The following is a 20843-nucleotide window of genomic DNA, read 5'->3' as shown; positions in this document are numbered from 1 at the left end:
AGGAGAGGAGGGAGGCAGCATGAATACTCCTATGATAGATCACTGAATGATTGAATGCATTGGGATATTGTTACTGATTTATTTTTTTTATGTTTTTTTTTTAACTTGTCTCCTTTTCATTGATTGTTGAATCGAAGCACCAAAAGCTGAACAGTTCAGACCTGTGTCATACAACCAAAGAAAACAGGAATATGTGTATTTTATGTGTGTCTTTCTGCTCAAATTAGCACTCTTATCTAAGCTTTTCAGAGGATGTAAGGACGGAAATGCCAATGGAAGACAACAAAGGAGGGTTTTTGTTTTTGTTTTGTTTTTTTGTCATTTCTCTTAATTTGTTCAGCAATTTAAGTATTCCTAAATGTTTCTGCTAATCTCTCACAATTGGTGTCATAAGAGATGATCATTTCAGAGGAGGCAGGACACGTCATTGGAGGCGTTAATGGCATGTAGTAAAGGACTGGGTCTAAATACCTTTACTACAGTCATATACTATTGATGTACTGCATCTATGCTCTTATCAGGACTAGCATCTGTGTATACCATGCTATAATTTTATTTTATATTTTGATACTCTTTTGGATGTCTAAAATGCGGTCACAGCAGTGTTGATTCATTATAAACTAGAAAGTATGGTGCAGTTGCCCTGCTTATACAGTTAACTAGTATCTACTATAATACAGCTATATAATGGCAAGCTCATTGGGCTTGTCTCTCTTCTGCTTGCCGCTCTGTAATAAGGGAGCTTGTTCTGTTCTAATTGAATGCCTTAGAGCTGATTGGTCAGATCTGTCCTTATGGAGAGAGCAGAGCTCCACTGTAGGCGATTGGAAGAGGTCCTGGCCGGGCTGTACAAATCCTGGTAGCCATGGCAACTAAAATACTTGCAAATCGGTGACCTATGAGCATCCCTGTTCTGTGCACTCTGTCTTTGCACTGGAGGCATGCTCTGAATGATCAGCTCTGGTGCATAAGAGCAGTGTCTGTAAGCGTCAATGCCGGTTCTTAATCCTAACTGCTATTGCATTAACAGCAGTGAAAACCATGCTTACTGGTCGTTGACCACTCTAGGTAACAGTATCTTATCAAAGTGACTGGCTGTGGTGATGGTTATAGTAAGATGCTGGAAACCAGGTACCATGAGGGTAGAGAAGTATTCAGTGGGACATACTGGTGGATCATTCTTTTCTTTACGAACACACAATTTTGTGAAATTCACTTTTTTGTGCTTATTCATTTTTTTTTATGGACACGTGGTCATCAGTGCCTATGTGCATGGCTTCTAAAAAAAAATAATTGTGTGGCTAGCAAGCTTTTAATTAATTGATGGCTCCTAACCACCAGGACCATCCTAAATATAGGTGGGGCAAGGATACTCTCAGTAGAAAACTTTTTTGTTGTAAAGGTATGGGAAGGTTTTGGTGAACTTCTTAAATAAAGGGGGTAAACTCCTTTTTTAAGCCACTTCCATGCTGTACATGCTCAAGTATAACAAACATTAACTTTTTTATTATCCTTTATTTATAAGGCGCCACAAGGTTTTCGCAGCGCCATACAGAATACAAACAGTTGACCATACAGGATAAAACTGTACAGAACAATGATCAAGTAAAAACAAGACTCCAATAGCTCCAAGCATAGCTAGTACAGTGAAGTTGGTGGAGAAGAAATGGTATAGAGACAGAATGGAAGAGTACCCTGCTTATAAGAGTTTATATCGTAAAGCCAGGGCAAGCAGACTGCAGGCACAAGAGGGAGTCAGTGAAGGGGATAATGTACAGGGGAGGAGAGAGGTGAGGAAATCAAGCATGTGGATGCTGGTAGGCTTGGAGGAGCAGGTGAATTTTAAGTGCCCGTTTGAAGGAGCACAAATTAGGGGACAGGCTGATAGAGCATGTGAGGTCGTTCTAGTGGAGGTGAAAGGAAGATAAGTCTCGCAGCTGCGTTGAGTATAGAGCGATGAGCGGGGAGGCCGGTATGGAGAAGGTTACAGTGATTACGATGGTGAGTGCATGGATAATGGTGTTGGTGGCATCCTGAGATAGGAAAGGTCAAATGCGGGCAATGTTGCGTAGTTGGAAGAGACAGGATTGGGCAAGAGATTGATTGTGGGGGCAAAAGAGAGGGAGGAGTCAAAGGTAACACCTAGGCTGTGGAGGTGGGGAACAGATGAGATGGTGGTGGTGGTAACAGTGATGGAGAAATCAAGGTGGGATGAAGATTCAGAGGGAAGGAGAACAATGTCATACAATAAAAAAAAAAAAAATATTTCCCTCAGACTCCCATATTGGGTAGGGCACTCCCTAGGTACAATGTTTTACAGAACACAGTTGCTATATATTTCACATGCCCAACTGCACTACATCAAGCTTTGCTGTGATAAGAGTGCACGGATGACGTATGCTGAATCTGAGCTGCACAGCACATGTTACATGCCAGGCCAGTTTCCAAGCTAGAGACTGTCTCCAGAACAAGAACTTGAAAAATTCAAGTGCTGATATCAAATAAACAGCATCTCTGCCAGGAAAGTCATGTGCTTGAGGGAACCTCTCCTAACCAATTTAATTTTTCTTGTATGCTTTTGGCTTCCTTCGCAATAGCGAATGACTGGTTAAAGTAGTGTTTACTCATTTATTTAGTGGAAAACAAATGCTTCTGTTACTAACATTGCATAGTTTCTGTATTTGGCGGATGCTTTTTCAGCATTTAGACAACCAATCAGAGTCTAACTGTCATTTTGTAGAATGTACTAAATAAATAACTAGAATCTGGTTGCTGTAGGCAACATCTCCACTTTATAAAACCCACAGTTTTTTGTTAATATACCCCCTGGACTCTTGGGGGAAACTGACGTTACCCTGGGGAATTATTTCTGGTGTCATCCTATCCAAAAGGTGCACTTGAAGAATGAGCACAAAAACACAAACTCAATCTTTCAAAAACAAAGTTAATCATCCCACTAGCCAACAGAAGTTGCCTACCTGACATTTCTATTTCGACGGCCACTTTGTGGAATTCCCCCTCTCACACAAAACTTCAAGCATTCTCTGAAAACCCACCTCTTCAGACAGGCTTATAAAATTCATTCATCGTCCTCTTAACCTCCCTAGGGTGCCCTATTACCACCCACTACACCGTTCACACAAAACTTGCATGTGTCTTTCTATTTTCAATCAACTGTCTGACCTCTGACCCTTTGATCAAAATTGCTGTGACTGGATCTTATAGCTCACTTTCTACCTTTGCAACCTGTAGCCCTTAACCTTATGAATCAAACTGCTATTGTCCTATAGAACATAAGCTTGCAAGCAGGACCCTCTTACCTCTGTCTGTATTACCCAGTCTCGTTTTATTACTGTTTCCAATTGTAAAGCGCTGCTAAATATGCTGGCATTATAAATAAATGTTAATAATAGAGGCCCTGTGAGACTAGTCCACTCTTGTAATTGATACTATAGGTATACTTGTAAATTATTTCATGATCCATAGAAAAACTGTTGCCTCGCTTTGCTCCTGTGTATGAATCAACTAATCCACATTGTCAATGTCTGCAATGTCACAGTAACTAAATGACTGCAGTGTCCCGTTGATCTGTTTGATATCATGTCACTGGCCTAATGATGTTCACATTTGTTATGTCAGCTTATCATATGGACCATGGTAAAAAAAAAAAAAAATCATTGTTAAAACAAAAAATGTCAGTGTTTATGTTCATTGGGCCTTTTACAAAGATAAGCCATTTTCCATTTGTGAATAAATGTGCTACTTAAGAAATGACCTTCTGTTATGCGTCCAGTAGCTTGCTGGGAGCCTTCAGATTCCTGTCAGGGAGGTTATATAACATTTATCTGTCTTCCATACAAAAAAATATCTATTTTTGAGGCCATGGCTTGTGCATTTCATTTCCTGCAGCTTCCTTGTGTTCCTTATGAGACCGCTCTTTCATGCTGTCAGTCAGATCCCCTGGAATTTAATCTCCATCCACAAGACAAGAGTTTCTTCCTGCTTGCTTCACTTATTTTTCAGCTAGTTGTCTTTTTAAATACTTTAGATGATTCTTTCACTTGCGCAATCTATAAACCTATGTGTATAAATAGTGTGTTTATACACGTACTCATAGCAGGTATGTGCACTGTCTATGCATGGTCACTTCTTAGAGAGAGGTTTAGGGTTGTCGCAAACCTTAAATGGTGGCTTTCAGCAAGTGAAATACCTAGTGCTTTATTGTGTGTTCTTATGCACATTGTAATCTGTGTCATCGTTTTAAGGATTATTCAATCCTAATTGTTGCTGTGTATAACAAGTGTGGTCCATCCCAACATGCTTGTGGCATTATACTGTAAAAACATAACAAAAAAAACCCATTTATATAGATATATTGCTTCTCCGTTTAATTCAACCTAAAAGACTTCTGTGTAAACTATTTGTATACAGTGTCTTTAGATGTTTATTATAGCTCTGTATGAGCTTATTCAGCTGTCTGTAGTGATAACTTATTCCGTTTCATACAGGATTGTAAGAAAATGCTTATCCGTTTTGCCTGTTTGTACCAAAGTGGTTACTTTTCCTGTTTTTAAAGCATGTGTTAGAAGCTAGCCTTGTTCTTCCTTTTTTGGATACGCTTTCAGGAAACTTAACGGTATCTTAGATACGCACATAATATTGTTCTGAGACACACAATTCGCCCAACTGCATCAGAGGCAGCTTGTGAACTTTAAATCTATCTCCTGTCACACACCCTTAGTTCTATCTATAGTCCGGTTCATTGCACCTTTGCTAAGCAATGATTGGTGAGGGAACTTATGATGACTGCATTGTATGCTATTCTTTTTTTTTTCCCTTAGGCACCTTTAAGTGTGGTCAGGATAATTATATGTATACACTGACTTTTATTTTCCAAAGTGCCCAAGGCATTCAGGTATTAACATGAACAAGATGCATTTATCCTCTTAATAGCAAAACTGTGGATTGGAATGTTTGTGTTCACCAACATAGGGCCTGTATGCAGAGAAGGATGTTAAATGAAATCCTTTTTTGTGTGTAAACATGAGCTATTACCTTTTATAAATTGAGATAATGACAAAGTCTGCTCTTGACCTTTTTTTTTTTTTTTTTTTTGCGGAAAGTGCATTATTTAAAAGGAAGGCATTACATGCATATTGTTTAGTGATTGCTCTTCTCTAACTTCCTTCTCTTTCTCCTTGTCTAGACTGGAAGGATTGACAAGGCCTACCCTACCGTGTGTGGTCACACAGGACCAGTGCTGGACATTGACTGGTGTCCACATAATGACAACGTTGTCGCCAGTGGCTCTGAAGACTGCACTGTCATGGTAAAGTTTTAAAAAAAAAACAAAAACACACAAAACCTATTTGGTGCTTTTAACATATACTCAACTTGTGGTCTCCTGTGAAAGCAGTGTAACCTTTGTCCAGGGCGACCACCACAATGTTTTGTCTGTTGCACCTTTTTATGCCCACATTTTAGTGGGCACTTGAGAAATTGGTAACCCTACATATACACACCACATACTCGTGCTGAATAAACAATTGCAGGTTACTGATTAGGTTGCAGTGTGCGGACCTTCATTTCTTTCTCTGGTTATGGAACAGTTTTCAGTAGCGATCGTTTGGGAGATGCTACATAAATTAGGTCTGTCTCAGAATTTTCATATTCCGTGTATGGTCACGTTAGTTATGCTGTGAAAAGAGATTGCGCTTTTTCCTGCTGTGCATAGTCATGGCCAAAAGTTTGGAGAATGACACAAATATTATGTTTCACAAAGTCTGCTGCCTCACTTTTTATGATGGCAAATTTGCATATACTCCAGAATGTCATGAAGAGTGATCAGATGACTTGCAATTACCTTTGTCATGACAATGAACTTTATCCCAAAAACATTTCCACTGCATTTCAGCCCTGCCACAAAAGGACCAGCTGACATCAGGTCAGTGATTCTCTCGTAAACACAGGTGAGAGTGTTGACGAGGACAAGGCTGGAGATCACTGTCATGCTGATTGAGCTAGAACAAGAGACTGGAAGCTTTAAAAGGAGGGTGGTGCTTGAAATCACTGTTCTTCCTAGGTTAACTATGCTTACCCGCAAGGAAACACGTGCAGTCATCATTGCTTTGCACAAAAAAGGCTTCACAGGCAAGGATATTGCTGCTAGTAAGATTGCACCTAAATCAACCATTAATCGGATCATCAAGAACTTCAAGGAGTGAGGTTCAATAGTTGTGAAGAAGGTTTCAGGTCGCCCAAGAACGCCCAGCAAGCGCCAGGACCGTCTCTTAAAGTTGATTCAGCTGCAGGATCCGGGCACCACCAGTGCAGAGCTTGCTCAGGAATGGCAGCAGGCAGGTGTGAGTGCATCTGCACCCACAGTGAGGCGAAGACTGGCCTGGTGTCAAGAAGGCCAGCAAAGAAGTCACTTCTCTCCAGGATAAACATCAGGGACAGACTGATATTCTGTAAAAGGTACAGGGATTGGACTGCTGAGGACTGGGGTAATCTGTAAAACCGCTTGTTCGGAGAAGGAAGGATGAGCGCTACCATCAGTCCTGTGTCATGCCAACAGTAAAGCATCCTGAGACCATTCATGTTTGAGGTTGCTTCTCAGTCAAGGGAGTGGGCTCACTCACAATTTTGCCTAAGAACACAGCCATAAATAAAGAATGGTAACAAAACATTCTCCAAGAGCAACGTCTCCCAATCATCCAGTTTGGTGACAAACAGCATGATGGAGCACCTTGCCATAATGCAAAAGTGATAACGAAGTGGCTCGGGATCAAAACATTGAAATTTTGGGTCCATGACCAGGAAACTCGCCAGACCTTAATCCCATTGAGAACTTTTATTATTATCATTTATTTGTTAGGCGCCACAAGGTTTCCGCAGCGCCGCACATAGTACAAACAGTAGACTATACAGGGTATAACAGTACAGAACAATAAACAAAAGTACCAATACTTCAGAAACTCCAGGCAGGCAGATGCAATAGACACGGAGCAGAAGAACGGGTAAGGAGACCGGAGGGAAGAGGGCCCTGCTCAAGCGAGCTTACATCCTAAGGGAGGGTTAAACAGACCAGGCACAAGAGGAGCCAGTTGAGGGAATGGGAGAGGGGAGAATGAGTGGAGGAGATGGGGGCTAAGTGGATGGTTGGTAGGCTTTGAGAAAGAGGTGAGTTTTGAGTGCACGTTTGAAGGAGCACAGAGTAGGAGAGAGGCGGATGGAGCGAGGGCGGTCATTCCAGTGAAAGAGGGCTGCACGGGAAAGTCCTGGATTCTGGAATGGGAAGAGGTGATCAGAGTGGAGGAGAGGCGGCGGTCATTGGCCGAGCGCAGGGAGCGGGTGGGAGTGTGAATGGAGAGGAGGTTAGAGATATAAGGGGCAGTAGAGTGGGAGAGAGCCTTGTAAGTGGTGGTGAGGAGTTTGAAAAGAATTCTGTAGGGGAAGGGGAGCCAGTGTAGGGCAAGGCAGAGAGGGGAGGCAGAGGAGCAGCGGCGTGAGAGGTAGATGAGTCTTGTGGTCAATCCTCAAGAGGGGGATGGACAAATAAAAACCAACAAATTGTGACAAACTCCAAGCATTGATTAGGCAAGAATGGGCGGTCATCAGTCAGTATGTGGCCCAGAAGTTGATTGACAGCATGCCAGGGCAAATTGCAGAGGTCTTCAAAAAGTAGGGTCAACACTGCAAATATTGACTTTTTGCATAAACTTAATATAATTATCAATAAAAGCCTTTGACACTTATAAAATGCTTGTAACTTTACTTCAGTATACCATAGCAACATCTGACAAAAAGCTCTAAAAACACTGAAGCAGCAAACTTTGTGAAAACCTATACTTGTCAGTCTGAAAACTTTTGGCCATGACTATACAGTGAAGTTAATAAGGTATATAATTATACCACATAGAGCTCCTGCTCAGTTTTTAAATGTTGTTTTTGATCCAATGTCCTAGTGATGTATTTGTTTTCTAGTATTCCACTTTGGTTCACTAGACATTGTTCCAGGTAAATACCGGATATCCTAAGGAAGTTGGGACTGATGCAGTCTTTTTATGCTTTCTTTCATATTTTCAGTTTGGTTTATTCGGTAATGTATCAAGGGATTTTTTTTTTCTCCCTTGTGCACAAAATAAGTTCTGTTTTGTGTATTACCCAGGTATGGCAGATCCCAGAGAATGGCCTAACCCTACCGCTCACAGAGCCAGTGGTAGTGCTGGAGGGACATTCCAAGAGGGTAGGCATTGTGACATGGCATCCGACAGCCCGGAACGTTCTTCTCAGTGCAGGTATTTTTATATATGTGTATGAAGTATTGTAGGTAAATTGTATTTGCTGTGGACAAAGAATTTTATATATCCACTGGGGTCCCTTATTGCTTTAACTGTCCAGTGACACTTTCTGCTCGGCCTGTTTCGATACCTGCTTACCCCTTATCAACCCTGGTTGAGAGAGTAGGCAGAGGAGTGCAAGCAGATCCCCACTTTAAACCAAGGGGCCTCATTACGTAGGATTTATGAAAAGGTAATCTTGATGGACCAGTGGAATGTGATTCCATATGGCGGTGGACAATGTTACATTCCTTGGTTAATTGTTCTGTATGTTATGATTGATTAAAACTATACTTTATAATATTGTGTTTATATTCTTTGGGGAAAAAAGTAGCGTCGGTGACAGAAATTTTCTTTATACCAACATGTGAAGGAATGCTGAGCTCTACATTGTCCCTACATATATGGTCAAATGTTTTTATCAGGCCTGCAAGTTATATTTGAAATGCACTTTTAACTACTTCTGGTTGTAAGGATGGGTGATTTGCAATAAAGGAATGATCTTGTCCACAGGGTGTGATAATGTTGTCCTCATCTGGAATGTGGGCACAGGAGAGGCACTGATCAACCTAGAGGATATGCACTACGATATGATCTACAGTGCCAGCTGGAACCGCAATGGCAGCCTCATCTGTACTGCCTCCAAAGACAAGAAACTGCGTGTTATTGACCCACGCAAGATGGAATTAGTAGCGGTATGTAGTCAAGACTGTGGTGGATGTTGACATGTTCTGCTGTTGTAGCTCCTTTGTGAATGGGTTTGCAGAGGACACATGCTCTCTGTAGGCAAACCACCGTTTTAATTGAAATAAGGCGCAATGTTCTCTTTATAGTGCCTTCTTAAAATCCGGGCGTTTTAGCGATCATTGCATGTGAATTCATTTAATACATGTTTATACATGTTAGTGCAGATAATACAACTAGTGGTTAAGTGGGGATGCTGTTATATAAAGAGAACTTTTTGGGGACTTTAGAATCCTTAATAGAAGATTGCTAATAACAGGGTATTGATTGGATCGATCAAGGCATTATTATGCTTTCAGAATAGAGTATTTATACAACAACACCCTTATCGAACATGTAACAAGGCACAACACCAATTCAGTAGATGTGGTAGACATAAAATCATCCAGGTAAGCGGTTAGAAGTAGGATGAGGGGAGTGTTTGTGCTTTTCTTTGTTAACTTTGAACTTTGATTTTTGCTTATCCAAAGTTTATTTGTAGTGATTACACCACTTTGTTTTGATTGGAAGCTGTTATCCACAGAATATGTTTTGTGTAATTAGAATGGCTGTAGTATTGCAGTGTTTTTTTTTTGTTTTTTTTCTAGGAAAAGGATAAAGCTCACGAAGGGGCCCGGCCCATGAGGGCAATCTTTTTAGCGGATGGCAGCATCTTTACAACAGGGTTCAGCCGAATGAGTGAGCGCCAGTTAGCGCTGTGGAATACGGTATGTTATGCTCAATGGCTTCACTAGGCTGCACTCCATTATATATATTAGTTTCTAAAGCATATGCACAAGGGATTAATGAAATCTCCGACTTGCTGCTCTCCTATAACACTGATAATCCCAAACATGTAAGAGTGGAGCTGTGTACATGTGTGCTTACATGTTGATTTCAACTTTGGTCTTTAATCCAGCCTTTTGAATGAAAGGCGCTTTATATCTTGTAAACCTACTATTGCATTTTTATTTTATTTTTTTTGCTTTTTTGTCCAAGTTAACAAAATGAAAATGATAGAGGGACTTGATTCAAGAGTTACTAGTTAAGGTGTTGTGGTTAGGAAATGAATAATAAATGGTATTGGGATGGTTCCTTAAATTATAAAAGCCATGACCTGGGAATAAAGCAATAAAAATACATATACAGACACAATAATATATATGTGTGATGTGTTTTTATTGCTTTATTCATATTATTCTTTAAATTCCATTAAAATATTTCCAATTTGTGGTGTTCACTAATATTGATAGCCATGTAAATCTCTCTTCACACTGGTTGTAATCTTAATTAAATCTGGGCTTAAGCATGACAGTGCAACATGCACCAGCGAGATTTAAATAAAAATACTTTGAATGAAGTGAATTTATTTCAAAAACTCAACCGTGATTATAGAATTAAAATAAGCCAATAGACGGAAGCAATCAGAACCCTGTGTTTCTGAATCTATTGACAATTCACGTGTGATGAAGTAAGAAAAATCATAATTCTTTGAAAACATTAATTTTTTGGGCATCTACATTTTAATTTCTTCGTGAAAAAAATAGTTGAAAATGTCGGGTGCGTCAGCAATTAATATAAAAGTGCAAAAATAGTCATACACGGAATTATTAAATCTCACTGCAAAAGCTGTTAATTCAAAGAATGACCTCTACAGCTATTATTTAATATGAATATGAACTCAGACAGTCCATATAGTTAAATAGCGGCAATAATTATATGCATGATTGCAATATAATGTAGAAGTTCACAAGAAAGATAAGTGCTTTGATTACATCAATGTTTATTAATCAAACTCTTGACCACTGAGCTGTGAGTCTGCAACGTGCAACTGTGCTGCCCTACTTGATCCAAGCTTGCGTATTGCTCCTCCATCAACAACCGTTTTTTTGTTTGTGCACCATCTTCAAGGTGATACATCCTCAGTTTGAGCTAATGATAATGTGGAATGACCACATGAGATCTCAGTGATGCTGATATCTTAGTGTTTCGCTTGATCTCCACAGATGAATTGTTATATAGCTCCTTATGTCTCTATGAATATAAGGAATGTCGGATAATAAAACGGCATTGAAGATATAAACATGTAACTATATACATATGGGAAGAGACCAAAGGGTGGGGGGGGGGGGGTGTATATGTATATGTGTGTGTGTGTGTGTGTGTATATAGATATATAATTTTCATCCATATACAACATGTACAGCGCCATCTTGTGTCCATACATATTACTAAAAATGCAGTATTTAAAAACGTTATCACAAGATGAATAAAAATGATTATAATATACTACATATTGGGTAAATTAGATAAATGAATAACTGCAAATAACTTTTGTTTTTAAGCAGTGATAAATGACACACATGTATACTTCCTGAGTCTTAATTTTCTTGAGTTTGAGGAATTTTCCCAAAAACAAAAAACTGCAATGAACATACTTCATATATCAAGGGTGGAAATAGTCCAGGCACCTAGTCCACTGACTGTAAGGTGACCATGTGCTGGTGACTGCTGCCTGTCTCCCATTTTCTAACACTGACTGAGATGCAAGCCTGCATGAAACACTCCGTCCCCTTTACCCACCACTCGCATGGTTTCTTCTACAGAGTAGTGCACACTACATGTTTTTCTATTAGGCCAAAATATCCCTTCCCTTTCAAGAACAAAAAGGTGTGATGTGTTTGATGCAGGCTCTACTGTCAGTCTTATCGAGTCAGAAGAACCCCTTCTAATGGCACAATCTTGGGCTGTGGTCTAGTACAAAGTGGTATTTGTGACTTAATTTGGGGGCAAGGCCTTCAGCAAAGGGTGGAGCATTCAGAGAGCCACAACTGCCCTAACCACCTAACACTGTCTGAACTGCATATAGGCTCCCATTTGAAGGCACAATGAAACACGGATTTTTTTGAGGCTATTCTACCTTTTCCATGTGTGTTTTAAACAGAAATGGGTATAATTTTAGCTGGTTATACTATGTCATTGGTGAGTGATGGTGCGTCATTTGGTTCAAAACTATTCATTTCTCTAAATTCAATGTAAACTTGTGGATGGATTGAAATATGGAGTTGAAATGTACATATATGTTTGTTTTTGGTTTTTTTTTCCCCCCCCAGAAAAGTATGGATGAACCTATTGCACTACATGAAATGGATACTAGCAATGGAGTCTTGCTACCTTTTTATGACCCGGACACTAGCATAATTTACTTGTGCGGAAAGGTGAGATCTTCTGTATTGTCTAATGAGAAAGCTGTACAAGTACAATTTGCCCTGTATTGAGCTATTTGCAGCCATCCTATACTCCCTTCTATACACCACTAAAAATCCCTGCTTTTCATTTTTTATGAAATTCCAACCTTTTGTATGGTAAAGTGTCCACTTCTCCCAGGTATTATGGAATATAGTAATAGACAAAAAACATCTGCTGTAATGGGGGTTGAGGTATCAATATTCACCTTTACACCTGGCGGCATGCCCTCATATGAAGAATAATAAAGGATATAGTGATAAGAATGTCAGGCACACCGTGATACTGCCTGACCATTCTACAAGTCTGAGTTGGCTGGATTGTTCATTAAACACATTACTTCTACACTATTGGTGCGCGTGACCTAGAGAGTGACTATTTGCTATAGGCTATATGGTCTTGAACCACTATATGGTCATTTAGTTAGACTTGGCTCCTAATAAGGGGGGTTTATTCTTTATTAACTGTTTCGTATATAGCATCAACATAATACAAAGTGCTTTACAGAGAATATTTAATCGTTCACATCAGTTGCTACCTCAGCGGAGATTACAATCTATATTCCCTACCACACACACACTAGTGTTAGTTGTGTCAACTAACCTACCAGTATGTTTTAGGTGTGTGGGAGGAATTGCATGGAAACATACCAACTCTGCATAGCTAAGGCCCTGGTTGGAACTGAACCCTTGACCCTATTGCTGTGAGGCATTGATACTATCAACTGCCGCAGTTCTGTCCAGGAAGTTTTTTTTATAAAGTATGTACTGCTGCTACGGTTTGATGCTTATCTGGCTGCTAGTGCTTAAGGCTTCATTCAGTGTGTTGACGTGATTATACAGGGGGTAACTGTGTTCTATATTGTTACACTACAGTAATGTGATGGTGTATTTGCATTCAGTTAATTTGTTTACAGAAAATTTGTTTTACTGGGGCACCATATAAGTAATGGTTTTAGAGTTACATTACATTTGTGAAATGCGTATCTTCATATGATTATTGTGAGAATTATTTTATCATTGCCTACATTTATTTTCTTTTGGTCAACGCACTGAACATCCTAGTTTGTACACAGGCCACGACTTACCCTGCAAACTAGAGGTGCTCAAACCTTGTCCTCAAGAGCTACTAACAGGTCAGGTTTTCAGGTTTTTTGTCTGTGGGATAATTTCTGATCCAGAACAATAGATGAACTCACCTGTGCATGATTAAAGGAATCCTGAAAACAAGACCTGTTGATTCGCCCTTGAGTCTGAGCACCTCTGCCATAATCCATGTACTTGAACATTATTACTAGTCTCTTTATATTTTGCAAAGCTAAACTATATACCTGAAGTTCAAAACCAAATCCAACATGCTTCCTGTCGCATCCTTTTTTTGGGGGCACAGAATGCCATATATTGCAATGAGCATTGTGTCCAAATATGATTGGAGAACCCCCATCAGCCTGTATGTGTGGATCGCCATTTCTTCTTGCCCAGTGGTTTATCCGCTAAAACGTATGTGGCCCACTTAGGCTGAGTGGCAGGTTGAGCCAGTCTGGCCTGCCTAAAAGTTTGCTGATCTGGGTGTTTGGAAGGGCTAATACACGGAGATGAGCTGCGAACCCCAGTTCCTGATTAAAGTTGCAAGTTAAGCTAGCCTGTGTTTTTACCCTTGATCTTCAAGTTGCTGACATATTTATTCTTAAACTCACTGAACACATAAAAATGACACACCTATGCTGTGAGTTTAGACTTTGACTCTACAATAACATATAAAAAAAAAACCTGACTGTGATAACTGAGTTTTGATTTCCCTTAATAGGTCTTTCTAAGGCTTCAGCTGTGATCAGAATGTGCACCAAAGCCAGTATGGGGCGTGTGAGCCTAGTGATTAGTGATAAGCTCTAGTAAACAAGGGCGTTGGTTAAAATCCTGTCTGTTCTTGACTACCTTCCCATATGCTGATTACCTATAGTGTATGACTAACCTGCTGTATGCAAACTCCCTCTCCCTTGATAAGGTCTCTGCTCGCAGCTTGAGTTTGAAGATTTTATCTATAGGTGCTGCTCTCTAGTTGTATGCGTCTGTATAGCAGTGGGCAGCTCCCCAGCATTTGACACACGATTCTTTGGAGTGTCAGTACCAAGAGGTTTTTTGTTTTTTTTACAGGAGCTTTTCAGTTGTCCATTCTCCCATCTTGGTGGCACCTTCCTTGTCTGTAGGTTTTTCTTTCTTTTTTTTTTTTTTTCTTTAAAGCTCCATTATTTTCTATTGTCCATAATATACTGAGAGTATCAAAGAGTAAGTCTGGGATTGCTAATTGTATGAAATAAAAAGCATTTCCTGACCGGGGCCTTTCCTTGTTAACAGTTTGAATAATGAATCAACAATGGTAAATCTGAGGCTGGTGTAACCATGAGTCCAGGTGCTGTGTGTAACTTTGCCCATTCTTCCTCAACAGGGTGACAGCAGTATTCGGTATTTTGAGATCACGGATGAGTCCCCTTATGTTCACTACCTCAGTACATTCAGTAGTAAGGAACCGCAGCGAGGAATGGGTTACATGCCAAAGCGGGGGTTGGATGTCAACAAGTGCGAGATTGCCAGGTATTAGCCGAATTATGCATGAGATTTTCACCTTGTTTGTATATTCATGGAGATTTTGGTGCTGTATAAAAAAAAAAAAATATGGTGTACTGTAAATTAGTGTGTGTGTGTGTGTGTGTATATATGTTATGTAGGAATGTACACACACAGCCGATCACCTATCACAGGTCTCTGCAGCTTGGTAGTAGAGTTTTGCTCCCAGGTTTGTCAAATACATTTATTAGTGTCTATTATAGAATTTGAGTGAGACAATAATATCCACTCCTGCTGTTTGGCACAAGTACTTCACAGCTCTATGTAACCTCCATTTTATGTTGAGTAAACCAAGCGTATGCTTGCAGCTTTCATGATTTTTCTATTGCATACTATTTTTATATTCCTATGATGAACTAAATCGTGTTTAAATGATAAGAACCTGGAGCAGCAGAAGGATTGATATGAGCGTACACCAGTGTAATGGATGTTTAGCTGCCTTCTGTGAGGAAACAATGTGAGGAATTATTTATTAGGGGAGAGCCCGATTGTGGCTGGAGCACTTAGAGCTGTAATCTCTGTCCTAGGGGAAGTGCCCTAGCCTCACCTTTGGACAAACCCATTATCGCTCATCGATTGACACAGGGCATTTCCATTTATCTTGCCTTTGTGGAGACTTGCACAGTCTGTAGTTACAAGGCCATATCGGTCAATGAAAGAAATTCATTATTGCACTAACCTGTACAGTATTATATTTTGTACCTCTATCTCAATGTAAAATAAGATGTTTTTAGAAGTACTCATAACAGTCACTGTGATTACATTAAATACCAAATAGAACATATTCTATTTTTAAATGGCATGTCCTGTAGAATTTTGAGGGAATTTGTCCTTGTCACAATAAGATTGTTACAGTCCAACACTTATTCTTAAGCGCTACGGATTTTGCTGGTGCTATATAAATAAATGGTGATGATGATGATTCTTGATATCTTTTCAGATTTGTCCTCTTGGGAGAAATCCTGCTTTTAGTAGGAAATTGGTGTTCTGATTTAGTGTTAAACTTGTCTGTTTTTATTTAACATCTGCTCCAGATTTCCATTTTGTAAATATTATGTGGCGCAAGTGTTTATTTATACACTATTATATGACAGCAGGGTGCTACATTAACATTCATTGGGTATCTCTAGCCTTCTGTAATATATGGAGGCTTGTCTTCCAAAGGACATGGCTACACTTTGTTATTCAATAATATGCCAAAAACTGATTTCACAGTTACAAGTGAGCTTTAACCATTTGTTGGTTGTCATCCCACATATGGTGGAAATTGCCTTAAGTCCTACAATCAGGCAGTTTGGAGATACAATTCTTAATCCTAGTAATTGACTAAGTTTAAGAATTTCAACCTGGGTGAACACAGCGGATAGTGGCAGTATTTGTGTTCTTGTGATACCTCGTGACATCACATTATTTTTTTATTGGTATTTGTTAATACTCAATAGGCACGCAATGGTTATACCGTCTTTCACAATATGTTAATATCTGTAGAAACTCTTGTGTAAGTTTCTGTATAAACAGTATCCACTTGTGTATTTTGAAGAAGTGCTACATACTGCAAAGTATGAGGATGTTAGAAGTCACCCTAGATTTTGGAGACCTTTTATATGTTGCTATCGTATGTAGACTAATCCTTGAATATTACATTTGATGGTCCTATAAAGTCGCTGAGTTTAAGGGGGTATTTGATCACTGATAAAAAAAAAAAAATAACAAAGGGGAGTAGTCTCATTGATTGCTGAGTTTAATTGTGTTTTGATTCAGTTTTGTTACCACAAGAAAGACAGGTTGTCCTGAAAAAAAAAAACACCTAAAACTCACTAATTTGAATTCTAGTTCTTCCTACTGTGACCAATGAAAAGTACAGTAATGTACGTTTCACCTGATCACAAGAGGTATAAAATTAGCACAGACCACTGGCAGCTAAAGGTTTTTACAGTGATCAGTGTATTTTAACAATCTCTGAAAGTTGGTTGGCATTGCACTAAAACGCCGAACCCCACTGACGTTTGGGAGCTGGTAATGTATATATCAGACATTGTATTGTGTTGTATCTTTCATAAGCATGAACACAAGTTCCTCAGCATTTACCAATCATTTGTCTCCTTTTCTCTTTCCTGAGGTTCTACAAACTGCACGAGAGGAAATGTGAACCAATTATCATGACTGTGCCCAGAAAGGTGAGTACAGGAAGCAAGTTGTAAGACTGTCGTAAAGCTGCTGAGAAAGTAGCAATGCATTAAAATATAAGCACCGAAATGACAGTCTCCGTATACATTGGAGCATTAACGAATGATGCTGCATTTCCTTTTACTAAAAGTAACCTTGCACTGCTTGGTATGATCTCAAAGCAGATGTGCTTAGGATGAGATAGAGAGAGAGAGAGAGAGAGACAGACACTCCTGTGTCTGCACGCATGGGAGGTTCATACTGCACTCTGTATCACATTGTCCATACTTTCTGGCTATTGTCTGCTTGTGCTGTGCTTATGGAGTCATGTGATGGTAGGAGACCTGTTAATGTACCTATGTACATTGGTTCTTTTGTTTTTCATTCGTTGTTTTGGGTTCGGATCTGTCCCACTGTTTAGTATTCTTGTATAAAACCAAAGTAGGTTTACCAAAAAAAAGGAAGCTCTATTTTTAGAGCCTTTGGATGTTTGTTTCAAGTAGAACTTCAGTTGCACACAGAAATGATACCAGACACTCCTTCCCCATCTAGCAAAACAGAGGAGTTCCTGTATCTGTGTCCTAGATTAGTAGAATTGTTGTCTCTTATTATAGTGAACTTTGAGAACCATTTCTTTATCTAAATTAAACAATCTCCAGCAGTTATAGGCTTTATTTATAGTTAAATTGTATTTAAATGTTAATGCTGATGTTACATTGTTCTGTTTTAATATTGGATTGCAAGTGATGCGTTGGTAAGTCTTGATAGTTCTTTTTCAGGAACTTTAGTGCCTGGAGAATTCAGCAGAAAGTGTAAAATGTTTTTGGAAGAGGGGACTAGGCAGTGTCCTGGGTCCTATATGCAGATTTGCTTTCATTTGTTATCTTAAGTATATTAAGTTATATTTATGTTTCTGTATTGAAATTTGTGGCTCTTATATTCTCCCTGCTAACACTGTTATATTCATCTTTAAGTTAAGTCACACCCTTATGCCTCATACTCACTTGTGTTCCTTACATGCATTTTACTGGTGTTTTTTAAAGCTGGCAAAATGCTTGTAAACCGGCTATCACACTAGAAGCCATTATATAGTGTCCCCCATTGCTGCCATTAATAGTGCTGCGGTAACATTACACTTGCTGTACAGTTTTCGGAAAGCATTTTCATTTGCATTTCAAAAAACCGCAGCACCAGTGGTTACCTGGCCTTCACTAATGTTTCGGTTTGTGTGTGTGTTTCTTGACTTAGTCAGCAAAAAAAATAAATAGTGGTTCCAGGGAAACCGTTATATTAATGCTATGCTCTCTGTCAGGAACCTTTGCCATAGCCTTGCATGGCAGCTTTCTACTGCAGTCTGAAAGTATGAGTCAGGCAGTCTGCTTCCTTCGTGTATACCTTCGTTCTGCTGGTGTATTTTGTGGAGGAAGACTGCCCAGTAGGAAGCCTAATGTTGTGCTAAAAATCTCTCCTGGGCAATTTAGATGCCGGAAGAGCACTGTTTTTGCCTACTATATAGTGCTCAAGCCAATATGTAGTACACCTGTTGGCTAGACACTGGGTAACAGGCTGAACCAATAATGATGACTAATTCATTAGTAAACTGATAGATTTGTAGTCTCACCATATTTTGTTAAGCCTTCTAAGCAGCACTTGAAATGCTGACATCTACAAGGTACAGAAGAAGGCCCTGCTAGTGGATTTTGCATGTCCAGCCAAGGGCTTGAGTTTAAGTTTTAGACTGAAGACTATATTTTATTTGGATTGTTTTTTCACATCCACTTCATAAAAACCAGTAGCTCTGAAACTCAGAGAAGGTCTGTGCTCATGAATGGTTGTCTTTATTTTGGGGGTTTTTTTGTCTTTCAGTCGGATCTTTTTCAAGATGACCTGTATCCAGATACTGCCGGCCCAGATGCCGCTATTGAGGCTGAAGAGTGGTTTGAAGGCAAAAATGCAGATCCCATTTATATATCACTGAAGCACGGGTACATGCCAAGTAAGAACCGGGACCTGAATGTGGTGAAAAAGAATATTTTGGGAAGTAAGCCAGCCGCGCAAAAGAAGACTGATCTAGCCAGCACTCCCAAAAAGTCATCGGAAGCTTCCAATTATGTGAGTAATTCAAGATACTGTAGTAAAGCTACTAGAATATGAATACAAGTTATCCAGGCACTAAGTGCAAATATGTAAAGTTTACTACACAATGTGAAGCAGCCAGAATATTTTTTTTTTCCCTGTCTCTTGGCCTTTCATCTAGTCTCTCAATGGGATTTTGTACAGCATAAAACCAGCAATTAGGTTGATGGGTTATGTTTTTATGGTCTTTTCTCTTTACTCCCTTAAGATTCAAGACTCCCTTTAATCATTGCTACAGCAAAGGTTTCTGATTTTGCTGAATTAGGAGTGACTTCTCTTTCTTGACTCTTTGCAGCCCAGTGATGGCAAGCTTGACGAGGTGATGAAAGAACTGCGTTCAATGAAAGACCTCATCAGATCCCAGGGTGAACGTATCTGCAAATTAGAGGACCTAATCGCCAATCTCACCAACAATGATGAGTCAGAAGACTGAGCAAAGCAAGACCGTATCTACGCTGGAGGTGCCCACTGCCAGATCACATTCCACCCATCACTATCCTCCGGGCCCAAGATCAGCATTCCAGCACAGACTCCAACCACCATTCCCAGTTTAACACAGAGACATTCCACCTACCTGTTCCACCTGGTGCCTCCATTCAAGACCCACTTGTACCATTTCAGGGGTTTAGTTAGCTGCCAGTAACTTTAACTTCTGAAGTGTCGCAACATGTTGATACCTAACCCTACATGTGGACCTCACTCCAAAGGGGGAAAGGATTTAAATGAAGCCTCTGGTTAAAACCAACAAACTTCTTAATTAAAAAGCCAAGAATTTTACCCTCATCTTTAAAGTGTTACATGACAATATTTTCCCGTTTCCAAGATCAGTATAATACCTTTTTTTATTTTTAAATTCAGGTTCTGATCTGTTTTTTCTGAGTGCGGGGGAGGGAGTATATATGGATGGACCAATGCCACTTTTTGTTTTCATTTCTTTTTTTTTTCTTTCCTTTTTCGATTTAATTTTTTTGCCAAAAAGACCTTGTTAAAATATTGGGACCATGCATCGTATAGTATTTTTTATTTTTAATGTAAAGGAGGAAGCACTGTGTTACTGTCTGGAATCGCAAGAAAATAATTACCCATAAAAGCTTCATGAATTTTATATAAATCTTTTTGCTATTGTGTGCAGTAACGTTTATTTTGCCCTCATTGACTGAGTAAGCAGCAAAAGATATAAATTGAAAGGGTTCGTTAAAATTGTGGGAACCTAAAATCACATTTACTGCATCTACATCTTACAACTAAATCTAGGAAGCCAAATCTGTAATTTGGAGTTTGTTTGCTTTAAATATATTGTTTATAGAACCCTGTGTGTATTCTTTTCAAACGGGTGTAAAATTGTATTCAAGAGGCCTTACAAATCAGCCCTCAGAAATTAATATTAATCGTTGATGAATTCCCTAGCACAGGCCTGGACAGCCTGTGCCTCACCAAGCATACCTTGCTAGGTATTGGCTGGCTGCAAAGCATGCTGGGGCTTGTAGTTTGAAAGCACCTGTAGAGCCGCAGGTTTGCCATATCTGCCGTAGCATTTTGAGAGAAGACCTTCATTATTACCGTCATACTGAGCCATTAATGCGGTGCTGTTCATGTTGGGGTGTTT

The 20843-nt window shown here is 39.5% G+C and overlaps 1 protein-coding gene across 2 annotated transcripts in view; it reads left to right on the top strand.

Moving 5' to 3' along the window:
• CORO1C (coronin 1C) overlaps nt 1–20362 on the top strand; it is an 81379-nt gene extending 61017 nt beyond the window's left edge. For both annotated transcript variants that reach the window (XM_075214058.1, XM_075214068.1), the window contains exons 3-11: nt 5207–5329; nt 8171–8300; nt 8856–9037; nt 9674–9793; nt 12179–12283; nt 14757–14902; nt 17055–17112; nt 18968–19213; nt 19533–20362. In XM_075214058.1, coding sequence (XP_075070159.1) covers nt 5207–5329; nt 8171–8300; nt 8856–9037; nt 9674–9793; nt 12179–12283; nt 14757–14902; nt 17055–17112; nt 18968–19213; nt 19533–19670 — 1248 coding nt within the window. In that variant the 3' untranslated portion in view covers nt 19671–20362. The remainder of the gene's footprint in view (nt 1–5206; nt 5330–8170; nt 8301–8855; nt 9038–9673; nt 9794–12178; nt 12284–14756; nt 14903–17054; nt 17113–18967; nt 19214–19532) is intronic.
• Nucleotides 20363–20843: the final 481 nt, after the last annotated feature.

Source organism: Mixophyes fleayi, chromosome 1, assembly GCF_038048845.1.
Source record: "Mixophyes fleayi isolate aMixFle1 chromosome 1, aMixFle1.hap1, whole genome shotgun sequence".
NCBI lineage: Eukaryota > Metazoa > Chordata > Amphibia > Anura > Limnodynastidae > Mixophyes > Mixophyes fleayi.
Note: the sequence above shows the minus strand (reverse complement) of the source record. Positions and strands in the feature narration are given on the sequence as shown.